The sequence below is a fragment of the Crinia signifera genome, chromosome 7, assembly GCF_055691185.1.
Source record: "Crinia signifera chromosome 7, ASM5569118v1, whole genome shotgun sequence".
Classification (NCBI taxonomy): domain Eukaryota; kingdom Metazoa; phylum Chordata; class Amphibia; order Anura; family Myobatrachidae; genus Crinia; species Crinia signifera.
The window spans coordinates 192,142,424-192,169,534 of NC_139223.1; the positions used below are offsets into that span (position 1 = coordinate 192,142,424).

The window sequence follows — 27,111 nt, forward strand, 5'->3', positions numbered from 1 at the left end:
AAAAAAATGTGATTTCTTTCGGCCAGGCCAACCTGTGGCATCCAGATGTGGTAAAACTACAAATCCCATCATGCCTTGCTACAGTTTTAGCATTCCCTTATAGTAAAACAATAGCAAGGCATGCTAGAACTTGTAGTTCCACAACAGCTGGAGAGCCACAGGTTGGCCAGACCTGCCTTAGGACATCCAACACTACCATGTTCTACTTTCTGGGTACTGTAAGATGGGGGATCTCTAGGGGACCCGTCCTAGACAAGTTTACTTTCCACTTTTGGGGACCCTATCATCTAGAAAATCTAGCCATAGTACTGTATATGGAAATAAGTTTAACGCTACAGATAAAATTTGAGCACTTGATGGCAAAACCACAGGTATGTCTTGGGCACCTGTGTGATGTATTTGTTTCCAGACACACAGGGGTATGCAAAGAAGTGGCCAAAACATTGGGCGCACTTTAAATCCAGCCTCTATAGAATAAAACCGTAAAATACACACACATCAATATATGTCCCTCCAATTAACAATTGCAGCTCTCAATTGGGGACTTCTGTGCAATCAGAATGCAAATTACCAAAAAGATAATGGGCCAGATTCTCTAAGCTTCAAAAGTGATAAACAGCCAGCCAATCAGCTACTGCCTGCCATGTCACAGACTGTGTTTGAAAAATGTGAGGTAGGAGCTGATTGGTTATCACTCTCCAAATTATCACTTTTGAAGCTTAGAGAATCTGGCCCAATAAGAGAGCGCACCAGTATTACTATGATGTCTGTTAATTAATAATCAATTTATTCACAATTAGTGGTCATAGTATTAAACAGTTTAAAACATATATCTTAAAAAAACTAGTTAAATAGACAGGTCACTAATACCCTTGCAGAGACAATGGTATTTTAGATAAGATCACAGGAGCCTTTTCCATATATTTGCATCTGAAAAATATATTGATTATATCTAGGCTCAGTGATGTGATTTATTTAGCTATATTTGCCTCAGGTGTAAAGAATTTTATCCCAGACCCCTCAAGAGTCAATCGGGAAGCAATGCTTCCAATTGAACCTGTGAAAAGAGTGTAATCTCTAATGAGTAGAGGAATGGATTGTATTGTGGTCAGCTGAGAGTGCTTCAGGTGCGGGCGTACTAATTGGGCGATCTGAATGCCTAGCGCATGAACCAGTGCACTCCGAGAACTGAAACTTGCTCATGGACTCCGCAGATTTCTGCTGTGTTGGTTCGCTTGCACTCGGTGTCCGGTCCGAATGCACACCTACCACTGTTCGTGTACGCCCAGATTTACGCCCAGTTTTGCCCCCTTTGAAACCGTATCCTTGTGTACGCCCATATGATGCCCATGTTACGCCAATATTTTCCGAGTGAGTTCGGTGCACATTTGTAGACGGTATTGGTGAGAACGAGTGCGCAGACGCTGCGTTGCAAATGCGTATTGCGTTTCCTACGCATGCGCAGATAGCTAAAAAGCGCCCTCCAAAAGAAGTCTGAACGGACCGCACCAATCAGAATAAGGCCCATAGTGATGACCTCACATTATGAACAATTTACTGCATTTGGCTTTCAAATTTTTTGACCTTTGAGGGATAACATATTCGGAAGTATGGAGGTCATTATGGTTGACTCTCAAAGCTGCAAATTTCGCACCTTTGCAAGCCAACTAAACGCAGCCCGCGTGAACGTCCGCCCTACCCTCACAAGTTGAATATCCCAGCACGCATGCGAATAGATGTTTTGCATAGACCTCCATTCAGGATGCAGTCACAATCCCGGCGGTCAAAATCCCGACACTGGAATCCCGACCGCCGAAATCCTGGCACTTTGTCCCTCTGTGGGTGTCCACGACACCCATAGATGGAGAATAAATTAGTGTGCCGAGCGTAGCGAGCCCGCAGGGGGGCGATCCACATCCCACCCTTGTCGGGATTCCGACCGCCGGGATTACATACCAATCCCATCCATTCGCAGCTTGCGTGCGGGGCAGAAATCATTTGAAGGCCGCCGACCATCAAATGATTTCTAAAGCACTTGCAAATCTAAGTCACTCTCTGGTGACTCAGATTTGCGGCACCCTGGTACATGAACAAGGCAGGCAGCTGACATCCGATGGCATCTGCTGCCCGCCCAACACCCGCTACACTGACGAATCACCATTGGAACGCCCAGCGTTTTCATGGCGACGACCAAGAAATGCTGATCGTTCCCATTGACATAACCCACGCCGGCCCCACCACGCCCCTTTCCCGCACTGCTCTGTGCAAACTGGCCAGAGACTATACAAAATTCACAAAGGGAGCCAGCACATTGACATAAATGCTTATGCACATGTGCAGTAGCAAAACATCGATCCCCATACGAAAGCACGAGGAGCGTGAAGACCTTTCTCTCACCCAGTTATGCTCTAGGTTAGGAAGATTATTAGCACTGGGGATGAGGTGGATATCACTTTTCAATATTAATAATAGTATTACTAAGCATAGTAAGAGTAAAGCCCCGTACACACGAGGCGATGGGGATTGAAATGACCTTACAATATGAATTACAGGGTCGGATTACGTGGGGTCCAGGTAGCGGGGCTCCGCACAGCAGGGTCCATGCTGCGCTGGGGAGGCAGCGGGGTCCCTGCGGCGGATGGGCAGTCAGCAACGGGGTCCCTGCAGCTGATGGGAACTAGTAGCGCTACTAGTTCCCATCTGCCGCAGGGACCCCCTGCCCGCCCCGCGCTGCCTGACCCCTCTGCCTGCCACCCACCCGACACTGCCGCAGCAGTGCTGGTGTGGGGGCACCGGATGTGTGGGGGCCCCTGTTGCCCCGTGAATAATCCGGCACTGATGAATTATGTGCATCCCCAACAAGTTATAAGAAATGATAAGAAAGCACCTGGTGATTAGAACAGTGCTGTACACATTCCAGAGTATAACGCTACCTTCATTATCTGCTTTCAGAAATACCCACTAATATACAAAACTGGCAGCTGCCCTACAAACAATGGACCCGCACCACCTGTTGTGTATGATTTTGGAGATGCAGAGAAGACAGCTAATTACTACTCACCAAATGGAAGAAGTAAGTTACATAGTTACATAGTAGGTAAGGCTGAAAAAAGACTTGCGTCCATCTAGTTCAACCTGGTATAGATATCCATTGCTGATTTGGTAGGTTCTGGTATTTTACAGACAAATTATATTTCTTATTTGTACCCATGGATGTTTTTCTCCAGTAAATGTTTGTCCAACTTTGCCTTGAACGCATTTAATGAGCCAGCCATTACCACCTCTCTGGGAAGAGAGTTCCAGAGTTTGACTGTTCTGACCGGAAAGAAATTCTTTCTACTAGCTGAATGAAATCTTTTTTCTTCTAATCTATACTCATGCCCTCGCGTCCTAGATTCCTTTCTAGTAGAAAATAGGGTGTGTGACAGTTCCTTATATTGGCCCTTGATATACTTGTACATGTTGAGCATGTCCCCCCCTTAAACGTCTCTTTTCTAATGTAAATAGTCCCAAATTGCTTAATCTCTCCCCGTAGCTTAAATTCTCCATTCCCCTAATAAGCTTTGTTGCTCGCCTTTGGACTTTTTCTAATTCTATGATGTCCTTTTTATAGTGTGGGGCCCAGAACTGTACTCCGTACTCTAGGTGAGGTCGCACCAATGCTTTATATAGTGGCATAATTACCCTTGAGTCCCTAGTTTCCATTCCCCTCTTAATACATGCCAGAATTTTGTTGGCCTTTTTTGTAGCTACATTACAATGGGCACTACATCCTAGTTTGCTGTCTATTTGGACTCCTAGATCCTAAGTATGGAATTACCCAGTTCCTCTCCGCTAAGGTTGTAACTTGCACACTGGTTGTGTCTCCCAAGGTGCATAACCTTACATTTATCTACATTGAACCTCATCTTCCATTTTTTAGCCCACTCATCTAGAATTGCAAGATCATTTTGAAGCATGGTGACATCTTCTGGTGATTTGATGACTTTGCTAAGTTTTGTATCGTCCGCAAAGATGGATACATTGCTGAGTAACCCTATCCCAATATCGTTAATAAAAATGTTAAACAAAATGGGCCCCAAAACCGAGCCCTGGGGCACTCCACTTAGTACCGGTATCATATCTGATACGGCACCATTCACAACCACTCTTTGTTCTCTATTACATAGCCAATTCCCTACCCATCTGCAGATATTTTCACCCAATCCTAGGTTCTCCATTTTATTAATCAATCTCTTGTGTGGGACAGTATCAAATGCTTTAGCGAAATCTAGGAAAATCACATCTACAGCATTTCCATTATCGAGGTTTTTGCTAACCTCTTCATAGAACCCTAGTAGATTAGTTTGGCATGAACGATTTTTCACGAACCCATGTTGGTTAGTACTGAGTAGACGGTGATTATCTAAATATTCCTGGATACCATCCCTTAAAAATCCTTCAAATAGTTTACCCACAATTGATGTTAAACTAACGGGTCTGTAATTAGCGGGATCTTCCTTTTTTCCTTTTTTGAATATTGGCACTACCTCTGCTATTCTCCAATCTTTTGGTACTATACCTGACGATAGTGACTTGCTAAAAATATAATGTAGGGGGGTAGCTAGTTCATCCCTTAATTCCATTAATACCCTCGGATGAATCCCATCTGGCCCTGGTGACTTATTTGTTTTGAGTTTGCTTAGCCTCAGTATTATTTCCTTCGGCGTGAAATCCACAATGAGATCTGGCTTATTTGTCCCGTTTGTGGTAAATGTTCGTTCCACAGTCTGCTCTCCCTTAGTAAATACTGATGAGAAGAAATCATTTAACAGTTTTGCTTTTCCCTTGTCCTCAGTAACACTTTTTCCACTAGTATCAGTTAGTGGGCCTATGTTTTCCTTAATTAAACGTTTACTATTTATGTATTTAAAAAACTTCTTTGGGTTGGTTTTGCTTTCAGTGGCTATGCACTCTTCATATAATATTTTAGCTGCTTTGATTACCCCTTTACAAGTTTTGTTTGATTTTTTGTATTTTGCGAACGCCTCCTCATTCAAGTTATTTTTATAGAATTTAAAGGCTCTGGTTTTATTGTTGATAGCTGACCTTACTTCTTTGTCCAACCATGGTGGCTTTTTTTTTGTTGAATTTACCTTTAATTACTTTAGGAATGTATTCAATAGTTAGTGAATCAAGCACCTTTTTTAGAGTATCCCACATTTCCTCTGCATTTTTTCCCTCCATAACCGTTTCCCACCCAATTCCTGTAAGGGCTTCCCTGAATAATTCAAAGTTCGCTTTTCTGAAGTTTAGTATTTTTGCAGATCCTTTTTGATGTAATTTACTGAAGTTAATTTCCTTTGAAACCATATTGTGATCACTATTCCCTAATTGTTCAATTACTTTTGTGTTTGAAACTAAGTCTGTGTTATTTGTTAATACTAAGTCCAAGAGCGCCTCATCACGAGTTTCTACCGTTTGTGTAATAAACTGGTCTTTAAGTAAGCTTAAGAACCATTGCTTCTTGCTGATTTACCTGTTTCGTTTTCCCAATCAATGTCGGGTAAATTAAAATCCCCCATAATTAATACCTGACCCTGATTTGATGCTTGTTTGATTTGGTTTAAAAGAAGAGACTCTTCCCTTTCATTTATATTTGGTGGTCTATAGCATACCCCTATTATAAATTTGTTTTTTGGTTTCTTATTATTGTCGGTTATCTCTGCCCACACTGTCTCTGAGTTGTCGTCTTCCAGGTCTGTGCTCATATTTTTCTCACATGATGTTAAGTTATTATTTACATATAGGCACACACCCCCGCCCCTTCTATTTTCCCTGTCTTTCCTGTAGAGTGTATATCCCTCCATGTTTAATGCCCAGTCATGCGACTCATTACACCATGTTTCTGTAATACCAATGATGTCGTAGTCATCCCTACTGATCACCGTTTCAAGCTCCCCGATTTTACTCACTAAGCTTCTTGCATTAGCCAGTAAGCATTTTAATTTATGTTTATTTTTAGATATGGCTCTAATATTGTGATTAGTTTCACCCCAGGACCCATTTGAATTCTTTACTAGCTTCCTCTTTCCCCTCTCCCCTTCAATAGACTCTCTACAGGCCTCCCCACCATGCACACTGCCTGCCCTCTCCATAGTTCCGGGAATTCTTCCTGTCATTCCCTCCTTCCCGTATACTAAGATCATCTGTACCTAAGAACTGTAATGGGGTAACGTGACTGTTACAACATAACATTTTATTACATGACATTCCTGATGCACCCTGAGAGTTACCCCCGATTATACCCTTGTTATGTCCCAGGGCTTTGTCTATGTCTCCGTCCCCCCCCCCCCATCTCCTTCCCCCATATGATTCCTGATCCCAGTCCGGCTTCTCTCCCTGATGGTCCCATAATGTCTTGCTGCCCCCACCCCCCCGTCGCCTAGTTTAAAATCTCCTCCAACCCTCTAACCATCCTTCCCCCCCCCAGCACCGCAGCCCCCTCCTCGTTCAGGTGCAATCCATCACGGCAAAAAAGATGGCGCCTGACCGAGAAGTCCGCCCAGTGTTCCATGAACACGAATCCCTCTTTCCTACACCAATCCTTAAGCCACACATTTACCTCCCTGATCTCCCTCTGCCTCCCTGAGCTAGCGCGTGGCACTGGTAATATTTCCGAGAAAATTACCCTAGATGTCCTCGCCTTTAATTTCTCACCTAATTCCCTATACTCTTTCTTGAGGACATCCCACCTACCATTGACTTTGTCGTTGGTGCCGATGTGCACCAAGACCGCCGGGTTGCTCCCAGCCCCTCCCAACAATCTGTCGACTCGGTCCGCGATGTGCCGTACCCGAGCACCCGGGAGGCAACAGACCGTGCGGCGATCGCGGTCCCGATAGCAGATTGCCCTGTCTGTTCTCCTAATGATGGAATCCCCTACCACCTCAAATTCATTATTATTGATCATGCCCCCACAAACACAAGGGGCGGAGACAGAGATCACACACTGTTGAAAATGGAATCTAAATGGATTCACAAACTTCAGACTGTGAAACCGCTGGGACTTAATGATCGTTTGAACTGGGGTATCTTTTTGTGATCACTCGCATCCTTTTGTGATCACTCCCATTTACCTGCTATTCATTGTGGTGCAGCGCATTGTATTGTGTTACAGCGTTGTATCTGTCATCATTTTGTGTACATATATTGTGGCATTTACATTGCATTTTTTTCTTAGTCCTATATTTGCTCATGCTGTCTTTTATTCAGTTGATTGTTTCCATGAGCCCGGCATGTGTGACGGGTCCGTGCGGCTGAGGACGCGTCACTACCCCACAGGTTGCCTGGCAACGAGGGAGTGATCATGTCAGCAGAGTGCGCCCGATCTCCTGCAGGAGACGGAGCGACGTCTGCACTCAGCCGCAGTCCGGTAAGTAAATGCATATATTCTTGTTGTACCACACCAGTGGTTGTTCAGTTCGTAGGAGCATGTGGTCTTGATAAAAATACATTTATGTATTGAAACGTCGACTTGCTGTACATGTATCCTAATTGATCTTCTGAGATAAAAAGTATTTATACATCAAAGTCCTCTGGAGTGACGCTCATCATTACCTACCTGTTTTATATCAGTGATGGCACCCGGGGCATCTGCTTAATATTTGTGAGCGTGCCGATTCTCCTGCTTCATATATCTATATCTATGCCCAATATATCTATTTGAAACTGATGACTGGTTTCCGTGTGCGCCTTCTCTTGTGGAACTATCTTATGCTTGGAGAGTGCACCGGATAAAGCTGTCTTGGAGTGCCGGCATATAAGATATATATATATATATATATATATATATATATATATATATATATATATATATATATATATATATATATATATATATATATATATATATATATATATATATATTTCTATTAAACATTTTATGGGGTGCATATATCCTGCCGGAACTATATACCTGATCTGTAGCCCACAGATCTGGATATTGGTAAATCGGGCAGTATCACATCCCCCATAAGGTCATGTAGGGCTGCTCAGGGAGTGCTGGGCACGCGCACATAATGATGATGCCATTCCCCTCCGCCTGATGCTCCGCCCCTCCACACAAGGCCCCACCCGCTTTGTGGACACACTGATGGCACGGAAACTCCTGACTTGGAACCTCTGAAAGATGAGATGTATGATCACCATTATATACTATTGTTGTTGTGGTCCTGCATTTGCCGAAGGAGTTTTCATTACAGGCATACTGTATAAAATCTAATATATATTTTATTACTATTTGGAACTGTCAGTAAACCTCCCGTGTGTTGTGGCTGTTATGTACTGTTACAATGGTATTGTATAAAAGTGAGCTGCATTTCTCACACTGTATAATCTAACCTTAAACCCTGTTTTGCAGATGAAATCACTGCTGGTTTTATCCAATTCCGTGTGTTTAACGCTGAGAAAGCAGCGCTGGCGTTATGTGCCGGAGTGAAAGTGACCAATGGTTGTAACTCGGAACATGTAAGTTGCTGCCATTCACCACCTGTGATACTTTCCCAGTTATAACTAACCATGTGAATACTGTAAGTTAGGATTTACATAACATAGACTTATGAGTGAATATAACATTATGCTGCTTTCACTCCGCAAAACCTGCTTAGACCAGGTATTTAAAAGTTTTTTTTTTTTTTTTAAACGGGTCAGAGCAAGTTTAACCCCTTTCACATCGCATGTAAATACCTGGTCTAAAGCAGGTTTGCGGTGTGAAGGCAGCATCAGCTGGCACATGGAAGTGGTTAGTAAATAAAGGTTACTACAGAAGTCAGGCAGCGTTATATAATACATGTCACACCTGGGTATATATATAATCTGGCTCCCCTGCTACTAGAATGGCTCCCGGTGGTCTGAGTGTCAGCTCTGCGGGTCAGCAGACACCCGTAGTCCCGAAGGTCTCTCTCCGATCCAGGTAGAATCGGGGAAGCAGCACAGTAATATCGGCCATCCTCCTATTCCCATCCCCGGTGTCAGCAGCACATGTTTCCTCTGCTGTCTGTCCCCCAGCACTAACCACACGAACCGCGGCAGCCTCTCCTCATGTTTTCCAGCTGGGAAGCGCAGCCTGCGAACATCGTGTGCAACGAGAATGCAGTTTCCGGGGCGGGCAGGAGGGAGGCGTATGGGCTGCTGTAAGGAGGGCTGTGCAATGTCACACACTGCATACCTCGCTGCTTCTGGGCACACATTACAGGTACCCAACCACCAGTACCTGAGGCAGGGGCAGGGTACACTGAGCATTAGCTGGTCCCCTCTGAGCCAGCGCCGTGCATATTTAATGAGCCGGACGCTCATTACACATGTTCACATGAAATGAGCGTCCGGCTCATTAAATATGCACGACGCTGGGGACCAATATGCTCACTGCTGCCTGGGTACCGTTTCAGACCCGTTCAGACAGCAAAAAAAACGGGTCTGAAACGGGTACGACCCTGCTTTTTTACCGTTTTAAAATACCAGTTATTCTAAAACGGTAAATTCGCTCTGGATCTGTCAGACTGCACATATAACTGTTTTGAAACCGTAAAAAAAACGGCAATATACCGGTTTATATGTGCGGTCTGAAAGGGGCATATAGAACCGTAAGGGCCCTGTTCTGAGGTGTATGGTGGAGGATGCCGTGGTGGAGCCAGATCTTTAAAAGGCCAGATGTATCAAGCTTCAAAAGTGATAAAATGGAGAGTGATAAACAACCAACCAATCAGCTCCTGTCTGACAATTTTCAAACACAGTCTGTGACATGGCAGGTAGAAGCTTATTAGCTAACTGTTTATCACTCTCCATTTTATCACTTTCGAAGCTTGATACATCTGGCCTAATTTTTGTGCAATCAATGAGCATTCCTAGTGGCAGGTGGAGTGTCGTGGGCATGTAGCCAGGCTTCCCTGCCAGTTGAGAGTGGATGCCTTTATATGATTTTGGGTCACCCAGTATGAGGTATGTGTAATAGCATTAGGGGCCCTCGGGCAAAGCAGTGCAGTGTGGCCCTTAACTACACAACCTCATCTCTCGACACCCCTTACTAATAACGTTGCTTGTGATGATGTCCAGTTGGTGGACATCTCTACATTCAGGGCTTCATTCTGGTACACTCGCAAATGCAAATTCTCTCTCTCTAATGGACAAAACCATGTGCACTGCAGGTGGGGTAGATGTAACATGTACAGAGAGTTAGATTTGGGTGTTATTTTGTTTCTGTGCAGGGTAAATACTGGCTGCATTATTTTTATACTGCGATATAGATGTCAGTTTGAACCCCACCCAAATATAACTCTCTCTGCACATGTTACATCTGCCCCACCTGCAGTGCACATGGTTTGGTCCATTAGAGAAATAATTTGTTTTTGCGGGTGAACAAGAATCAGGCCCTCAGTGTGTCTTTTCCCTCGCATGCCACCTGCCCACCAGCTTTTCCCTCACATGCCACCAGCTTTTACCTCACATGCCTGCTGCCCAGCTATTTCCTCACATGCCATCTTCCCACCAGCTTTTCTCTAGCTTGCCTTGTTTTGCCTGCTAGCTTTTCTCTTGCATGCCACCTCACATGCAGCACCCCTACACATTACATTTTCTCCAGCATGCCATTATATGTCCACCATTTTTTTGCCCCTACTTCCTGTCAGTTTTTTCTTCACATGCCCCTCTGTAGAACAGATTTTTTTCCCTCACATACAGGATCTGGGGCGGGATGCTTTAACATTTCTCGTCCCCCTCCGCCGGGCTTCACATTGTTAATGATCGCATATGCTGTAACACATACGATCATTAACGCAAAAGTACAGGTCTTGCGGTCCCTTGCAATGCGGCTCCGGCACTGGACTTCTGGGTCTGAGACCTGGGAGTCCATCTGCGCATGTGCAGAGCGACGGGGATGGCGGGGGGCATGCTGGGAGGGATCTGTGACGGATCCCTCACAACACAGCACTGCGGTAAGAAGCCCATAGGCTTCTGCAGGGAATCGCCAGCTTTTGCTGGTGATTCATTCCGCAGCGCTGACACTGCTGAGGAGGGTGAGCGAATACAGAAATGCAGTAAAAACCCCGATAATGGTTTTTTTACCGGATTTCTGGTTTAGAGCATCCCGTCCCTAGTCACCATATTTTCTACCCAGATGCTATCACACATACCCTGCTCACAGGTATTTACTGAATGGAATAGCGGAGGAGGAGCACTCAGGGTGCCCTTAGATCCTGCTTAATGCTGCTAGACGGTAGTGCAGCACTTTTTTTTTTTTCTACCTTTAACTTTCTAAATATGAATCTGTGTGTTATGTTACAGCACTGCATTGGTGGAGGTGGCTACATTCCTGAGGCGGACCCCAGGCAGTGCGGAGACTTCACAGCATTTGACTGGAATGGAGTTGGCACGCACACTGCATGGAGTAGTAGCAAGGAAATGATTGAGGCTGCCGTACTGATCTTCTACCACTGATCCCGCTGACTAACTTTAATATTGGATAAATACTGAAACATTTGTGAACAGAAAGGAAATGATATTTTTTTTTATAGAATTACAATAAAATCAGAGCTAGAATTCCATTCCAAACCTAGGGATACATTTACTAAGATGGGAATTCTATTGAAGATGGTATGTTGCCCATAGCAACCAATCATAGTCTACTTTGTTATTACTACTAAAGCTATAATTTAGCACCTTCTAGAAGATAAATATATAGCATCTCTTTGGTTGCTATGGGCAACTTCCTATCTTCAATAGAACTCCATTCTTAGCAAATTTACCCCGTGGATTTTTGATTAATACCCTAGGCCTGGCCCTAAATGTATGATTAAACATTCTTTGTAAAGTGCAGTTGGCAGTGAACCAATAAATTATAATATGTATAAGGCAAAGACTTTGAATTGCATGTCTTCAGTGTATCTTGTATAATCACTAGTATAACAACAAAATATGCCCCTCGTACCGGAAAATTTAGGCAGCGATCCCAACCCCCTCATCGTCCCCCAACCCATCTTCCCCAGTAAAGTTTACCCTCACTCATCCATCCGCTTGACGCTGCCAGGTCTACAGGGCCTGCAAATCTACTTGCCTACAACAAAATGGCTCCTCCTGTCTGCTGTAAGGGGGTGGACATTTTGTTAGGGCTACTTTTCATTAGCAGCAGCAGGCGGAGCGCCGGGAGTCGGGACTGCAGGCAAGCAGATCTACTGGTCCTGCATAAATATTACTGATTTCCTACGGTAAATGTATAATTAACCCTTTGAGTGCCAACATTGCTGTGAGCGAGCCTCAAAATATCCATGAAAAATGCCAGCGCCGCGCACGACTGTTCTTTGGGTGCAATATATAACTAAACTTCAATGAATTGACTTGGCTGTATTTGTATTTATTTATACTAAAAGAACCGTCGCAATTGAGCAGCGCTGGTATTTCTAGTGGATATTTTGAGGCTCGCTCACAGCAACGTTGGCACTCAAAGGGTTAATTATACATTTACCGTAGGAAATCAGTAATATTTATTTTAGTGTACCAAACACCCAGTGGATCGTCACTAAAAAAATACAAATCTATAATCTAACGATGTACAATATTATCACGTTATTATTAGTGAAATTAGTCTTTGTATCATTTTAACAGGGGACTTCATATGGACAAAAGTATTCGGACGCCTGGCCATTACACCAACAAGGACTGTAATGATGTTGTATTCAAATGCCCATATATGAAATTGGTCCCCCCCTTTTGCAGCTGTGACAGCTTCCACCTCTCTCCAGAGTATTTATAATGGGTGCAGTGCACAAAATGGCCCCCGTGGTCCAGGGGGCCCATGCCCGCGCACAATGCACCTATTTTTTTTTTGATACATACCATCTGGAGTCCCGTGTCAGCAGCAGCGATGCTGCAGAAATCCCTAGGACAATTTTCCCGCCATTTTTTTTTCCACATGAGCAGTAAGCAAATCCATGGGATAAGGCCCAGACCCTAATGCCCAGCATCTACAGCGCTGCTGGCTAGAGAGGAGGGGGTCCAGATATAGGGCCAGATGCACTAAACTTCAAAAGTGATAAAATGGATAGTGATAAACAACCAACCAATCGGCTCCTACCTGACATTCTGTGACATGGAAGTTAGGAGCTGATTGTCTCGTTGCTTATCACTCTCCATTTGATCACTTTTGAAACTTCGTGTTTCTGGCCTGGAGTCTGCACGTGGGCCTCCACTACCCTAACAGGTAGCATTCTCCCAGCATCCGCCAAACTCAGGGGTAGATTTATGAACTGATAATCAGGGGGATATGTGCTATCCCCATGCCTAATGGCAGGGGATAGAGCTTCCCCTGATCTATGACACCCGCTGAGCGGGTACTTTGGCGGCTGGGTGGGGCAGGAGGCATAGCGCAGCTACGATATTTCGTAGTGCGCTCCTGCCTGATTTATGAACGGTCAGCATCGCTGACCGTTCAGCCGCCTGCAGCTATCGACTTCGACAGCTGCAGGCGGCGATGCCCTATGCCTTCAGCAGGGACAGCGCTGTCCCTGCTGCTGGCTCTGAGCTGCGCTGGGGGTCTCGCGAGAGTAGCGAGATCCCGCGCATGCCCAGTCAGCCAGCCTGGGGGGAAGGAGACGGTGCATCAGTATTAAATGATGCGCTGTCTCCAGGAGGGGACATCGTCGGAGGGGGGAGTTAGCACTCCCCCCGCTTCGGCCGGCAAGATGTTGACATATCTTGTCGGTGTCCCCTCCTGCTTCGCCTCGCTAATAAGATGAAGCAGGAACTGTTTTAGCGGCGCGTTTAGCGCTGCATTAATCTATCCCTCAGCCACCTGACTGGCAAACGGAGAAGAGTGATTTGTCACTCCACAGAACATGTTTCCCCTGCTCCACAGTCCAGCGTCAGTGCACTTTACTCCACTCCATCTGGACTTGGCGATGTGAGGCTTGTATGCAGCTGCTCGGCCATGGGAACCCATTCCATTAAGCTCCCACTGCAGTTTTTGTGCTTACATTAATACTAGTGGAATATCGGAACCCTTCAGCTTTATGAATCAGCACAGAGATGTCCACTTGTACACATCATGTGACTTAGCAGTCATTCATCCCGCTCTGTGATTTTACATGGTCTTCCACTTTTTGGCGGGGAGGTGAAAAAACACTTATTAAAGAATACATTATTTATGTGGTAGACGTCTATACCATATAACATTATTTTTGTGATGAAGTGCATTGTTTTACTTCACTTTCTGTGGCAGTTGTGACAGATTTGAAATCTCCCGTGCTGAATCTCCCATTATGAATCTCTGACACAAATCTCTCTGTATGTGGCTCATTATAGGGTCCTACATACGCAGAGATGTGTGCCAGAGATACATAACGGGAGATTCAGCACAAGAGATTTCACTCTTTCAGAAAATGGGCAGTATTCAACGTGAAAATTCTCTGTGCATGGCGAGAGATTTTTTCTCTCTCCATGCACTCGCCCTGTTCCGGAGGGCTCGCTGGCACTCCTGCTCCCACTATTCAATGTGGTTAAGACTCGCCGCCACTCGCGGCGAGTCTTAACCCCTGCAGCGGACGAGCGTCCGCGGCAGGGAGCCGGGGGATGGTGGCAGCCAGGGAGATTAAAGTCTCCCTGGCTGCCCCAGAACATATGTGGAGGGGAGGTGGGCTACCCGGGACCCAGTATTCACTGCACCCGATCGTGCATATGTAATGATCGGATGCAGTGAATATATGAATATCTAATGAGCGGCCCGGTCTGTGTATAAAAAATAAAATAAAAAGTGAATATTTTTTTTTTTATTATTATTAAATATATATTCATGTACTATAAGCACATTAATAAAAATAACATGCCCCTTCACAGAAAAAAATCCTGATTCTTTGACACCAAAATAAAAAAAAAAAACTTTTAGTTTAAAAGTTCACATTCCAGTTCTCCATGAAAAGATGGAGAATTGCTACACGGAGAGACACGGCGAAAATCACTTAAAAAGACGGCGAAAATATCACATTGAATAGGGTGGTTCAATTTTGGAGAGCAAAATGCGCCTTCCAACGCGAAAACAGCACAAACTCGCCATAAAACAAGGCAAATTTTTCTCATTGAATACTGGCCAATCTCTGGGCCAAATTCCTGACATATACAATGCTTTGTTGTTCACAACCAAATAATAAAACATAATTAACAAGAACCCATTTCTGATCATAAAATATCTATCTAAAAGGTTAACTCTCCTCACCTCTATAAGGTGAAATACTGCCAGTGGCCACTAGAGGCCACTCAACGGACCCAATTACTCCTTTGTGTGCTAAAAGATTTCATAACAAAAAAAATTAAAGACATTTTTGCAAGGACACTTTCTAGGACACTTGCTGGATAAGGAGAGAGGGAGCTGTGAAGACAGAGATTGGAGGTAGGAGCAGATAGGGTCTGGGGGTAGGGTGGAGCATTTCTGGGCTAAAAAAGGTCACAGCTCAAAGTGAAAGTACATTGCATAAACCATCATTTTAATAGGCTTTTAAGTAGTGTATATACATATTGGGGGAAATTTACCAAAATGGATTCGTAAAAAATAGGTGTATTCGTAGGCAGAAATACACCTATTTTTTACACATTTGTATTTTCGGGATTTACAATCCCGAAAATACAACAATTCGTATTCCTAAAGATGGAACATTCGTATTTGTATTTACAAATACAAATGTCTACACCAGGGGTCTTCAACCCATGGCCCGCGGGCCACTCGTGGCCCGCGAAGCTGATCTCAGTGGCCCCCTGCCTGCCGGCCCACCATGCATAGGATTTTTTTTTTTTTAAGTAAAAGAAAATGCTGCCGAGGGAGGCAGTGTAATGGAGTCCCCTTGGGTGCCATCTACCCGATTTCTATTGGCTGCAGGCAGGGCAGAGGAGTGGATCCAGCGCGGCTGAGGGAGGAGGAGGCACGTCTGGTCACGAGCTGGGGAGTTGGGACCTGGCGAAGCTGCGGGAGGAGGAGACGCAGCTGGCGGGAGCAGGGGACCCGGCACTGGAACTGCAGGAGGAGGAGGCACAGCTGGCGGTGGGGACCCGGCAAAACTGCAGGAGGAGGCATGGATGGTGGAAGCAGGTGACCCGTCAAAGCTGCAGGATGAGGAGGTACATCTGGCGGGATCAGGGGACCTGGCAAAGCTGCAGGCATTACTGGGGGCATTACTGGGAGCATTGTGTGTGAGGGGCACTGCTGGGGCATTGTGTGTGAGGGGCACTGCTGGGGCATTGTGTGTGAGGGGCACTGCTGGGGCATTGTGTGTGAGGGGCACTGCTGGAGCATTGTGTGAGGGGCACTGCTGGGGCATTGTGTGTGAGAGGCACTGCTGGGGCATTGTGTGTGAGGGGCACTGCTGGGGCATTGTGTGTGAGGGGCACTGCTGGGGCATTGTGTGTGAGGGGCACTGCTGGGGCATTGTGTGTGAGGGGCACTGCTGGGGCATTGTGTGTGAGGGGCACTGCTGGGGCATCATATGTATAAGCAGGAGTACTGCTGGCATTATGGTCTGTGGCATAATGGCCAGCAGTGTGGGGCATAATGTGCAATGGGCATAATTTTGCGTGGATTAATGTGTAATGGTCTTCACGGTGCGGCATAATGTGTAATGGGCATTATGGTGTATGACATAATGTACAACAGGTATTACGGTATGTGGCATAATGTCTAATGGACACTATGGTGTGATGCGCAATGTGTAATGGGCATTACGGATAAACAGTGTAACAGTGTATATTGATTTAAGTAGCCTTTCATTGTTTGGGTTTGATCTGTGAGGCATACTATTTCACTGTGTGGGCCTTCATGTTTATATGACATTGTGCAGCCTTCAGTCAACTTAAGCGTGTGAGGACAACGACCATTCCTGCGGTAACCATTGTCTGGTCATGCAGGTTGCAAAAGAGGTGTCAGGTAATTGTTTTCCTGCTAGATCACACTCATTATAATTAGACCACGCCCCTTATAATTAGGTCACTCCCGTTTTTGGGAGCGCGCCTACGGCGTGTGCAATTTATTCAATATCAAATTATATAAGGGGGGGGGGGGGGCACATATTTTACTGTTTGCACTGGAACCCAAATTGGCTGCTGATAACTATTAGGGTGTGTGTGTGTGGGGTTCTGTGCTGAGTATGGGCGGCTGTGCCAACTATCTATGAAGGACTGTGCTGACGTTATAGGGGAGCTGTGATTCTATGGGGCTGTCCGAAATTCCGTAGGCGATTTTAGTGGCCCTCGGGCTTCACTGGATTTTTTTAGGTGGCCCACGCTGTCTTAAAGGTTGAAGACCCCTGGTCTACACCATCGATAGAATACGACAGGAATCACCATTCAAAAGAATGGTGGTTCCTGATTTACTAAGCAGCCGTACTGATAATACGGCTGCTAATTGGTGTAAAACACCCACGCAAATACGACAGACTGCCTGTACGAATTCGTATTAGCGGCCGTATATAAGTGCCACTAATACGAATTCCTACGACATCGGAGGGTTACAAAGCAGTCGTATCTGACTGCTTTGTACATTCCCCTCCGGAACACGACTTTGCATACGACTGAAACAGTCGTATGCAGTCGTAGGGGAAATACCAATACGAAAAACTAGGTTTTTCATATTGGTAAATTTCCCCCATTATGTCTATATATAAAGACAGTTAACAAATCACAAATCATTATGTGGAGGACATTAGTGTGAATGGGATGATACTGATATTCTGGCACAGAAGACTGACAGCAGGATACCTGTGAGCACAATCCCAACAGAGTGGCGCAGGGGGCAGGGCCACAATGACATGAATTTCCCACCCAGCTTGTATGCAATGACAGGGGGATTGTGGGAAGGTTCAGGCATTTTCAGGAGACTCCCAGCCTTCCCAGGAGAGTAGGCAACTATGTCTTAGTAGTTACTCCCTGGATCATACCAAACTGCCGCCCAGACTGGACGGTCCCGTTAACCTCAACACTGGCTCTATTGGCCTTCTCTGACTGGTGACCACCGACTGCAGGACGCTAGGCTTCGCCTATAACCGCCACGTCTGAAAGGATGAGTTAATCCCGCACTAGCTCCGGTGCAGCCAGGTGTTAAGGGAAGACAAGCCTGTGGTGACCGCCAGAGATAGGTCCAAGAGGAAATCTGACTAAACTAATAACCCCAACTAAAAAGGATAAATAAACATAGGAGTACCGAAATAATGATAAAGTAAATACAGCGACTCTGTCTCAACCAAAACCAAAGCCAAGCGACCCTGTCGCAACCAAAACCAAGCGACCTTGTCGCACACCGTAAAGTTGTTCCTAGCACAACTTTAAGGGGTTCAACCCTACACCAACCAAAAGGAGGAATAATGCCCAACCTCCGCTCTGCAACTGACATGCACAAAAGAGCAACCTAACCGCAGCAGGAAGATAGTTGTCCCAAGATGTTTGCAAGTGAAGCAGGCTCATGCAGAAATGTATCAGCAGCACGTCCCAGGAACAATCCTGCATGCGGCACAGGATGATTATGACCGGCATCAGACATCCTGTCCAGCCCCCTTAGGAGGAGGATCTGGATTAATGGCAGGGCAGTCAGCTGACCAGCCCCTAATGATGAACATGCCGGCAGCTGGCTGAGCACGAGTAAGGAAGTGTCCTGGCCACTTAGCAACAGCCAGGACAAATTGCTGCGCTGCTCAGCGTCAAACGGTTGCACAGCAACCGGCCGGGAGTTCCTGAGAACTCCCGGAAGCTGCGCGCCGGACTGGTTGCTAAGCAACCCAGGCCTGTCCGGCGACCGGGCGCCGCAGAACTGGACACCAGCCTGCCTGCCCCTCTGCTAGGTGCCGCCTGGGGATCTCCCAAATCAGGTAACGGACGCCGGGGATCCCATGCGGTCACCAGACCTGCGTCAGTCCGTGTACCCACGGGTCCCCGGGTCCTAACAGTCTTATGGTGGATCCCAAAACTTTGGTGCTTGTGTAGTTTCATGGTGGCAGTTACGTAGTTAGTGTAGCGTCCCTTTCCGAATCAGCGTAGTTTTCCCGCAGCCAGCGTAGTCAGCATCCCTGTCAGTATCAGCATCGTTTTCCTGCCCGTTGGCGGCCAGCCGGAGCTTACATAGTTAGTGTAGTCAGTCAGCGCTTATTACATTGTGTGGGAACCAATGACCATTTTAACCTGCCTGACATGACAGGTGTGAATGTGTTCCTGAAACACCCCCACTATCCACGGCAGCCCAAAGCGTGGCGAGTGTAGTAAGTCCCATGAGGGGACACGGTACGCATCCTCCCGACTTGTTCATACCCCCACTATCCACGTCGGCGTGGAGTTGATTTTATAAAGTGTGGTGAGCGCAGTGAGCCCTGTGAGGGGACGCGGGAACACGGCAAGTAATTAGTGTCCGCTCGCCACGCTTTGGGCTCGGTGACTCGCTGTGCTCGCCACACTTTATAAAATCAACTCCACGCCAACGTGGATATATACAAGTTGGGAGGAAGCGTACCGTGTCCCTTCGCAGGGCTCGCTACGCTCGCCACGCTTCGGGCTGGCATGGATAGCGGGGGTTTGAAATGGAGGCATTTGCCAATATGTAACATGGAGCACTATGCGTCCTTTATTGTGCATGAGACGCACTTGTGCACAGCACCCCGCCCCCCCCTTTGTGCAGGAGACGTTCATACAGGGTTGCCGAACCCTGCCGCAATAATTACTGAGACACACAAGCGTCTGAGATGCTCCTGCGTCTCAGACAGATGGCATCCGCCAGCGCAGGGGATCTAGCAGTTACTGGCGCTTTGTGAAAGGCGCTCACTAGGCTTGCCAGGGACTCCGGGGACAGTACGTGACTACGCCGCCTGACGGGGACACTACGCTGACTACGCAGGGCTGCCACGGAGTCACTATGCTGACTACGCTAGGCAGCTACGCTAATAATGTAGCTTAGCCTACACTGAAAACGTAGCATAGCCTGCCACCGTGAAACTACACAAGTACTCTATTTTTTACTTAAACGATGTAAAGCCGGTATAGACTATTCTGTGTCTAAATATTTCTGTTGGGTTTGGTACCCCATTTTTTCTGAGCGCAGGTGGCTTGTACTGTATATCAATATTTGTGATAGGGAACCTGATTGGTTGCCATGGGCAACTTCTATTAATTTTTAGAAGCTTTAGTAAAATTTACCGCTTAAAGCCCATACACACGTAGTGATTCCATGGCTATTTCTAACTAGCGATCTGACTATATAAGTGATTTTCAACCTTTTTACCTCCCGGCACACCAGACAAGATTCTAAAATTGCCAAGGCACACCGTCAGACCCCCACAGAGAAAAACACATTGGACCCCACAAGGGAGAAAATAAACCATTGGCTCCCATATGAAAAAAAAAAATCACACTGGTCACAGGGGCAAACGCAGGATTTTCAGAAGGGGGTTTCCAGAGGGGCGGAGCAAAGCACGGAGATGGACACTTAGGCTGGTTTCACACACTCCGGCTCCTGCCGGACGGTGAAATCCCGCACGGCCAGAGAGACGTGCCGCACACACTAGTTTATCATGGAAGGGATGGCCACAGCCTGGCAGCCATCCCTCCCAGTGGCGGGATCCGGCTGCAACCGTGCGGCCGGGCCATGGCCGTCCCGTGTGAATGGACACAATAGTGTCCATTCACAACTAATGTGTGCGGCACGGCTCCCTGGCCGTGCGGGATTTCACCGTCCGGCAGGCGCCGCATTGTGTGAAACCAGCCTTAGGTGACCCAGTATATGCCGGGTCAGTTAAAGTATTATAGATAGTTCAAATGTATATAAATAATAATAATAATAAACATATATAGTGGAGTGGGCTTATTATTCATAATTTTCTGGTGGGAGGACAGCTTGCTTGACTGCAGATATCTCCAGTTCCCGAAAATAGATTTCTTAGATTTTAATGGAATTAAAAACTAGAGAATCCCACCTACCAAATGGTATTGGGGACTAGGGGATCAGCGTTCAGGAGGCAGAGCAATCTGCCAACGAGTTTATAAAACTACATAACAGGTGTGTGGAGCTGGAGCAGTAACCAGCTGCTGGAAGGCTGATATCTCTGGTTCTGGGAACAGTAGAGACAAGCTACTAGTGTCCATCAAAGGGGGAGAGTCCCAGCTTTTGGAACTTATCCTCAGAAAAACTCTAAGTCAGACAAAACCTGAAATATCTGACTGGGAAAAACAATTAACAGGCTTGGATGGGGACCACTGCTTTGAAGTCTGATATCTCCGGTTCCCAAGGGCCGATTTTTTTAATTCTTGTACCCATGGAAAGAGGGCACCCTCAGCTTTCTGGGTACTCAGAAACCCCCCCTGCGTGCGCTACTGCCCGCAGGGTAACTCTTCAAGAGCAGGACAAATTAATGAACGCGGAGAACCTTGGCATCGTGTTCGGGCCGACTCTCATGCGCGCCCCAGAGCTAGACACCATGGCAGCGCTCAATGACATCCGCTATCAGAGGCTCGTGGTGGAAATGCTCATCAAAAACGAAGACATTTTATTTTGAACGAGATATCAAGATAAAAGAAATTAAAAAAACAGTATTTCCGGAGAATGAAGGATTGTTCCGTTGCGTAGAAATGAAGGATTGTTCTATTGCATAGAAAGTGATCTGTTACAGCCAACTTTGTCATATTAAAGCGCGGTGGGGCGGCCATTTTGTGGAGTGAGCCAACATTTACGAGAATTAATTATTTCAACTGGAAACATCACTAAAGCATGAAGCAGTTTGTGGAGGCCGCCATTTTCTAGGATAACTCCGTATTTATTTTCTGGCAGCCTGTCCGTTCAATAAAGTAATCTCTGAGGTAGCAGTTGCTTCCCAGAGATTGACACAGGACCGGCCTTAGGCATAGGCACACTAGGCAATTGCCTAGGGCATTTGGAATTCCTAGGGGCATCAGCAGCTTCTGCTGATTAAAATGATATGCAGCATGCCTATATTCTGTGTGAGTGAGGCTGTATCTGCATATGAAATAGTGTATTCATGGAAATCAATGTAACATAGCATTCCGTATGCAGGTACAGCCACAGTCGCACACAAAATATAGGCATGCCGCATATCATTTTAATCATCGGAAGCTCCTTGTGTGTGCTGGTCATAACAATGCAAATAAGACGAATTTTCAGCAAAAAAGGCACCCAACGTTAGCAGAAGGGCCAGGAGCTGCATGGCCTATTGAGGCAAGATGTGTGAGGAAACATCTGTATCCAAGCAGAGGCAGAGGTCACAGTGTTAGCGGCTGTGCGAGTGCGGTCTGCGGGTGGGTTGGTTGTGCAATAGTGTTCGGCATATGTGTAAGGGGCATTATGTGTGTCATGTATAAATGCATTAATAATGTGCGACATATGTGTAACAAGCATTATGTGTGTCATGTGTATAAGGGCATTAATAATGTGCGACATGTGTAATGGGCATTTTGTGTGTCATGTGTATAAGGGCATTAATAATGTGAAACATATGTGTAAGGGGCATTATGTGTGTCATGTGTATGAAGGGCATTAATAAAGGTTGGCATAATGTGTAAGGGGCATTACGGTTATAAGGACATAAATAATGTGTGTCATGTGTAAGGGGCATTACTGTGTGGTATTATCAGGGGTGCCGAGAGAAAGGGGTAGGGGGTACAAATTACCAAGGCCAAAGCCTGATGGGAGGGCCCAGTGGGGGCCCTGGGCCCCCTCCCCTTAAGTGACAGCAGCAGCTGCAGCTCTTCTCCTCTGCCCAGCACACACTGCTTTGTGCTGGGTTGCAGTGTGGCCATGGAGGTGGTTAAAATACAATATTTTCTCAGGATTTTTTTCTAAGGGTATAATTTGATGAGTAATGTATATAAGGTAAAGTGGTACTACAATGTGATGTAACATGAATAAGGGACACTCTCACATGATATAATGTGAATAAAGTTGCACTACTGTGTGGCATAATTTGAATTTGGGGTAAAATTGTGTGGCCATGCCCCTTCCCAGCAAGAACGCACCCCTGTTTGGGCTGCGCACCAAATGTGTGCACTGTTTCTATTTAAAATATTGCAGGTAGGAGCACCAAAATGATGACTGCTATGATGAGGGTTGATGGTGCTGGGAAAGGGGAGCAGTGTCAGAGGCGGAACTAGTGGCGGTGCTAGGGGGTACCAGCCAAAATCTTGCCTAGGGCATCATTTAGGCTAGGGCCGGCTCTGGATTGACATATTCGTGGCCTGGACCAATATCCATGATCATGGAGTCCATTAGAAGCTATCCACATAACTGAGGCTTGAGGGACATTAAAAGCGCATTTTTCTTGTATTCGCAGAACAGAAATGAAGCAAATTTTTAGAATTGTTTAAACTGTGGCAATCAGTGCCATTGTGCAGTAATGTCTGCTCTGCTGTTACTGCTCAGTGTTTACAGAGTAACAAGAATTGTAAATGGCTGCATGTACGCCTCCGTTTTTGTCTGAGCTTTCCTTACAGAGATATCCTCTAACTACACGGGTCGTGACTGTAAAGCAGCATGTTTTCCCCCAGTGCAAGATTATTGTGATCCCGGTTTTTATGTTCCGCATAATCCGATTAGGATAATGAGTTTGTGAAACGGTTGCTCTTTGATGACATTTGCATTGCAGTTTTCCTTTGATCATTTTCTATTGTCGTCCACCTTTTTTTTTTTTTTTTTTAATTTTGCAAGTTTTTTTTTTTAAAACAAGAGCCTGAGTTTTTATAATGTTTACCGACACTTTTGTGTGACGCAGTTCATGCTGCAATGTTCAGTTTTTAAATGTATTTTTGTATTTTTCATCTGGCATGCACCTATTCATTTATTAAACCTAGGTTTTAGAAAACATATTCGTGTCATTTTGTACGTTTTCTCAGTGCCTGAATAATGGAAGATGGGTTGCAGGGCTGTCTTATAAGTTTTAATATATTGTCAAAAACGTAATAGTTAATGGGTATCTGGCACGCTGAAGGTCAAGGCACGTTTGATATGAAGCTTGCCGACTGTGGGGTAGATTTATTTATGTGGCCATACCGTTCCTTGTGTGCCCCCTTTCGCTTCACCACTTTATCGTGGTGAAGCGGCGCCTCTCTTCTCCTGAATTTACTGTGTGTCTTGCATACGTTATGGGAGTGCGTTATCCCCATAACGGATGTGCGCTCCACCTGCTGCCAAGTTCTGCGCATGCGCCGGTTACCTGGTCTTGCTATGTTTACCGACACATGCTCAGATACATCCATCTGACGGCGGGGCCCAGCAGGTGCCGGGGAGACAGAACACTGTCAGCCGGGGAGAGGACCAATAAAGTTAATTGAAATGAAAAAAAAAAAAGGAGCCTTTGGATTACACAGCGCCAGAAAATTCTGGCGCTATGCACTGCACGTTAATGGAAGAGCACGCGGCAACCCGGACCCTTCATAAATAAGGTATGAGCCTCATTTAAAATACCGAATATGCGTTAGCCCTCCTCCCCCATAGCGCCGCACGCTAAACACCGACATCGCGGGTGTGATAGATCAGGGGAAGCGCTATCCCCTGTCTTAGCGCACGGGGATAGAGCATATGCCCCTGATCGAATGTTAATAAATCTACCCCTGTATTAGGTTTGCTACAACATGGGGAAAGGTAAATTGGGGAAAAGAACCTGTGCACCAGTACCACTTTTTGATTGTATTGGGTGTATATATAATATACTTGTGTGAAAAAGTCCACTATTTTATAGTATCAAAAAAAGCTTATGCATTGATAGATGATGTGGAGGTGCTCCCCTGAGAGTAAGGAATGATGCGAAAAGAGAAAGTACTGAGGAAGCGGGACCTCCGCGAAACAGCTGTCCATCCCACAACTACTTTTGCACCTTGAGCTACTGAGGAGATACCAGACTCCCCATCACTGCAATCAGGTCCAGATCTAAGAAAAATCTCTTTCCTTCTGCAGCAGATTGACTGTCCCTAGACCATAGCAGGAAACTATCCGGGTGGTGGTAAGACCCCTATTAGGGGGCTGTTAACATTATAACCATTTGATACAATTGTGAATACGACCCCACAGAGATTGTTTTGTCCTGCTATCATTTTGGGAAAAGGGCTTCATTGTTTTCCCTTTGTTTTGCTTTTATCTGCTCTGAGTGGTCTAGAACCACTAAGATCACCCTGAGTGATATTTTTTCATGTTTAGGAATGAGATTTATTATTACTTTTTCTTAGTGAAAATCATATAGATAGTGACAGGAATATTTCCTACGACTGTAAATACAGGTGATTAACCTGATGATAGTTGCAAATGGATATACTATGATACTGTGACCAAAGGACCACTCTCTTGATCCTTCTTGATATCATACATTCCATATATTACTACTTCCACCTGTTATCTTGTTTCATTTATTCTCTAAGAAATTTTTCTCTATACAACTGGGAATTTTCCAAAATTGTCTTTAAAGGTGGGGTTCACCGCTCATCGCCCACCAATACTGCAAAGCAAGTGGGAGAAAGCAGCGTGCACATACACCCTACAAGGCAATAAACTTTGTTCTCTAAAACTATACACTTTCTGGGCTCAAAGCCTCACTGATTGAGGGTAGATTTCCCTGCAAGGGCCCAGCCAATCAGGGAGTCGCCCACTCTAACAGAGAGGGAATTTACAGCCCAACTATTTAACACCCTCATCTGCAACTGTCGCACGGTAAGACCCGCTCAATTGCACAGTCTGGTTTAGCCAGGCATACAGAGCAATCAGCAGCAGTCACCGTGATTACAAACAAACTGCAGGGGTGTACTGACACTCAATTTGTTCTTCCCCATCTCTCTTTTTTCCCTCTCTTCTCTTCTATTCACCCCAACCCTCCCTTGGAAACTCCCTTTCTTCTCCGCTCCTTCCTTTTTTTTTCTCCTCCCCTTCCTTTTCTCCCTCTCTCTCTTTTCTTTTTTCTTTCTTCTTCTCTCTTTTCTCCTTTTATCACAAATTTTCCTGTCAATAGAAAATTATAACGGCCTGAAAAACCAAGAATTTCTGGTGTAAAATAAGGTATATTACCATAAAAACAAATATTCGCAGGCCACTCCATATATTGTGGTACCTCAACAATTAACAGAGAACTCTGTGAATTGGAGTCTCAGGAATCTGTACATGTTTTTTGTATGTCTGTCTTGTCATGTCTAAATCAATTTTAATGAATAAATAAATAAACGTTAAGCTTTAAATTTAAAAGTGTGCCCCCAAAAACAGAGAGTACTTTCTCTTTTCTCTCCCTGTATTAGGTTGCAAGTCGGCAACCGTCCAGTGATGTGTGGTATGTAAGGATGACAGACATTACCAGCATTCAAGTGTGACCCACACCACATTAAAATAAAGTAAGAGCCCTATTAATGTTTCCATTACCAGCATTAGGAACCATAGAGGGGAGGCCGACATGATTCCACAAGCGCCTTGATCCCTGTTGGAGGAAGTGCACTAAGCGTTCTTGAGATCAAAGTAGCTCACTTTCCCAGCCCCGCTGTCCCTTGCCCTGTTTAACAGTACAAGTGAATCACTTTCCACAGTCTCCTACTTTGGGAGTTGGGTAACCATATTGCCAGTGATGGGAGTGTGCCCCAGCGATAAATCGCCGGGTGCGCACTCCCATTTTCAGCCCCGTTGTAATCGCAACCACCGGCAGATGTTTCTTTTCTTCAGCGACCATCTCTGGTCGCCGATGAAAAGGGGGCATTGATATATCGCCCTGTGTGTACGCAACCTTAGCGTTTGGTAAATCTGCACGTTACAATACTATCATCTGCAAAACCAAAGGGATTTCTCAAACACTGCTTAGTACACTTACCCCTAAATTCTATCATTTGTGGATTAGGTGGAAGCAGACCGTAGGAGAGTGGCGTGCTCTTAATAGTTTACGCATCTAATGAGGGGGCATAGAGCTCCCTCTACTGGCTGAAGCAGGCCATGGCAAGAGTAGGGAAGGTGACAAGTTTTTTTTTCTCCATACCAGAACTATTACTATTTTCTATTATAGTCAATCGTGTAGATCGTCAAATCGATTACACGCCACCATGGTAATAGACTGATGTTACCCACTGCTTGTTGTATCCCTAATTTAGCTAAAATGT

The 27,111-nt window shown here is 45.5% G+C and overlaps 1 protein-coding gene across 1 annotated transcript; it reads left to right on the forward strand.

Annotated features, from left to right (window-relative positions):
• Positions 1 to 314: 314 nt before the first annotated feature.
• LOC146021323 (intelectin-like protein) lies at positions 315 to 11,900 on the forward strand. Its single transcript, XM_083155115.1, has 4 exons — positions 315 to 371; positions 2,953 to 3,073; positions 8,402 to 8,508; positions 11,320 to 11,900. Exons 1-4 carry the CDS (start codon positions 315 to 317, stop codon positions 11,470 to 11,472), a joined length of 438 nt encoding a protein of 145 aa, XP_083011241.1. The 3' UTR covers positions 11,473 to 11,900.
• The last annotated feature ends 15,211 nt before the right edge of the window (positions 11,901 to 27,111 follow it).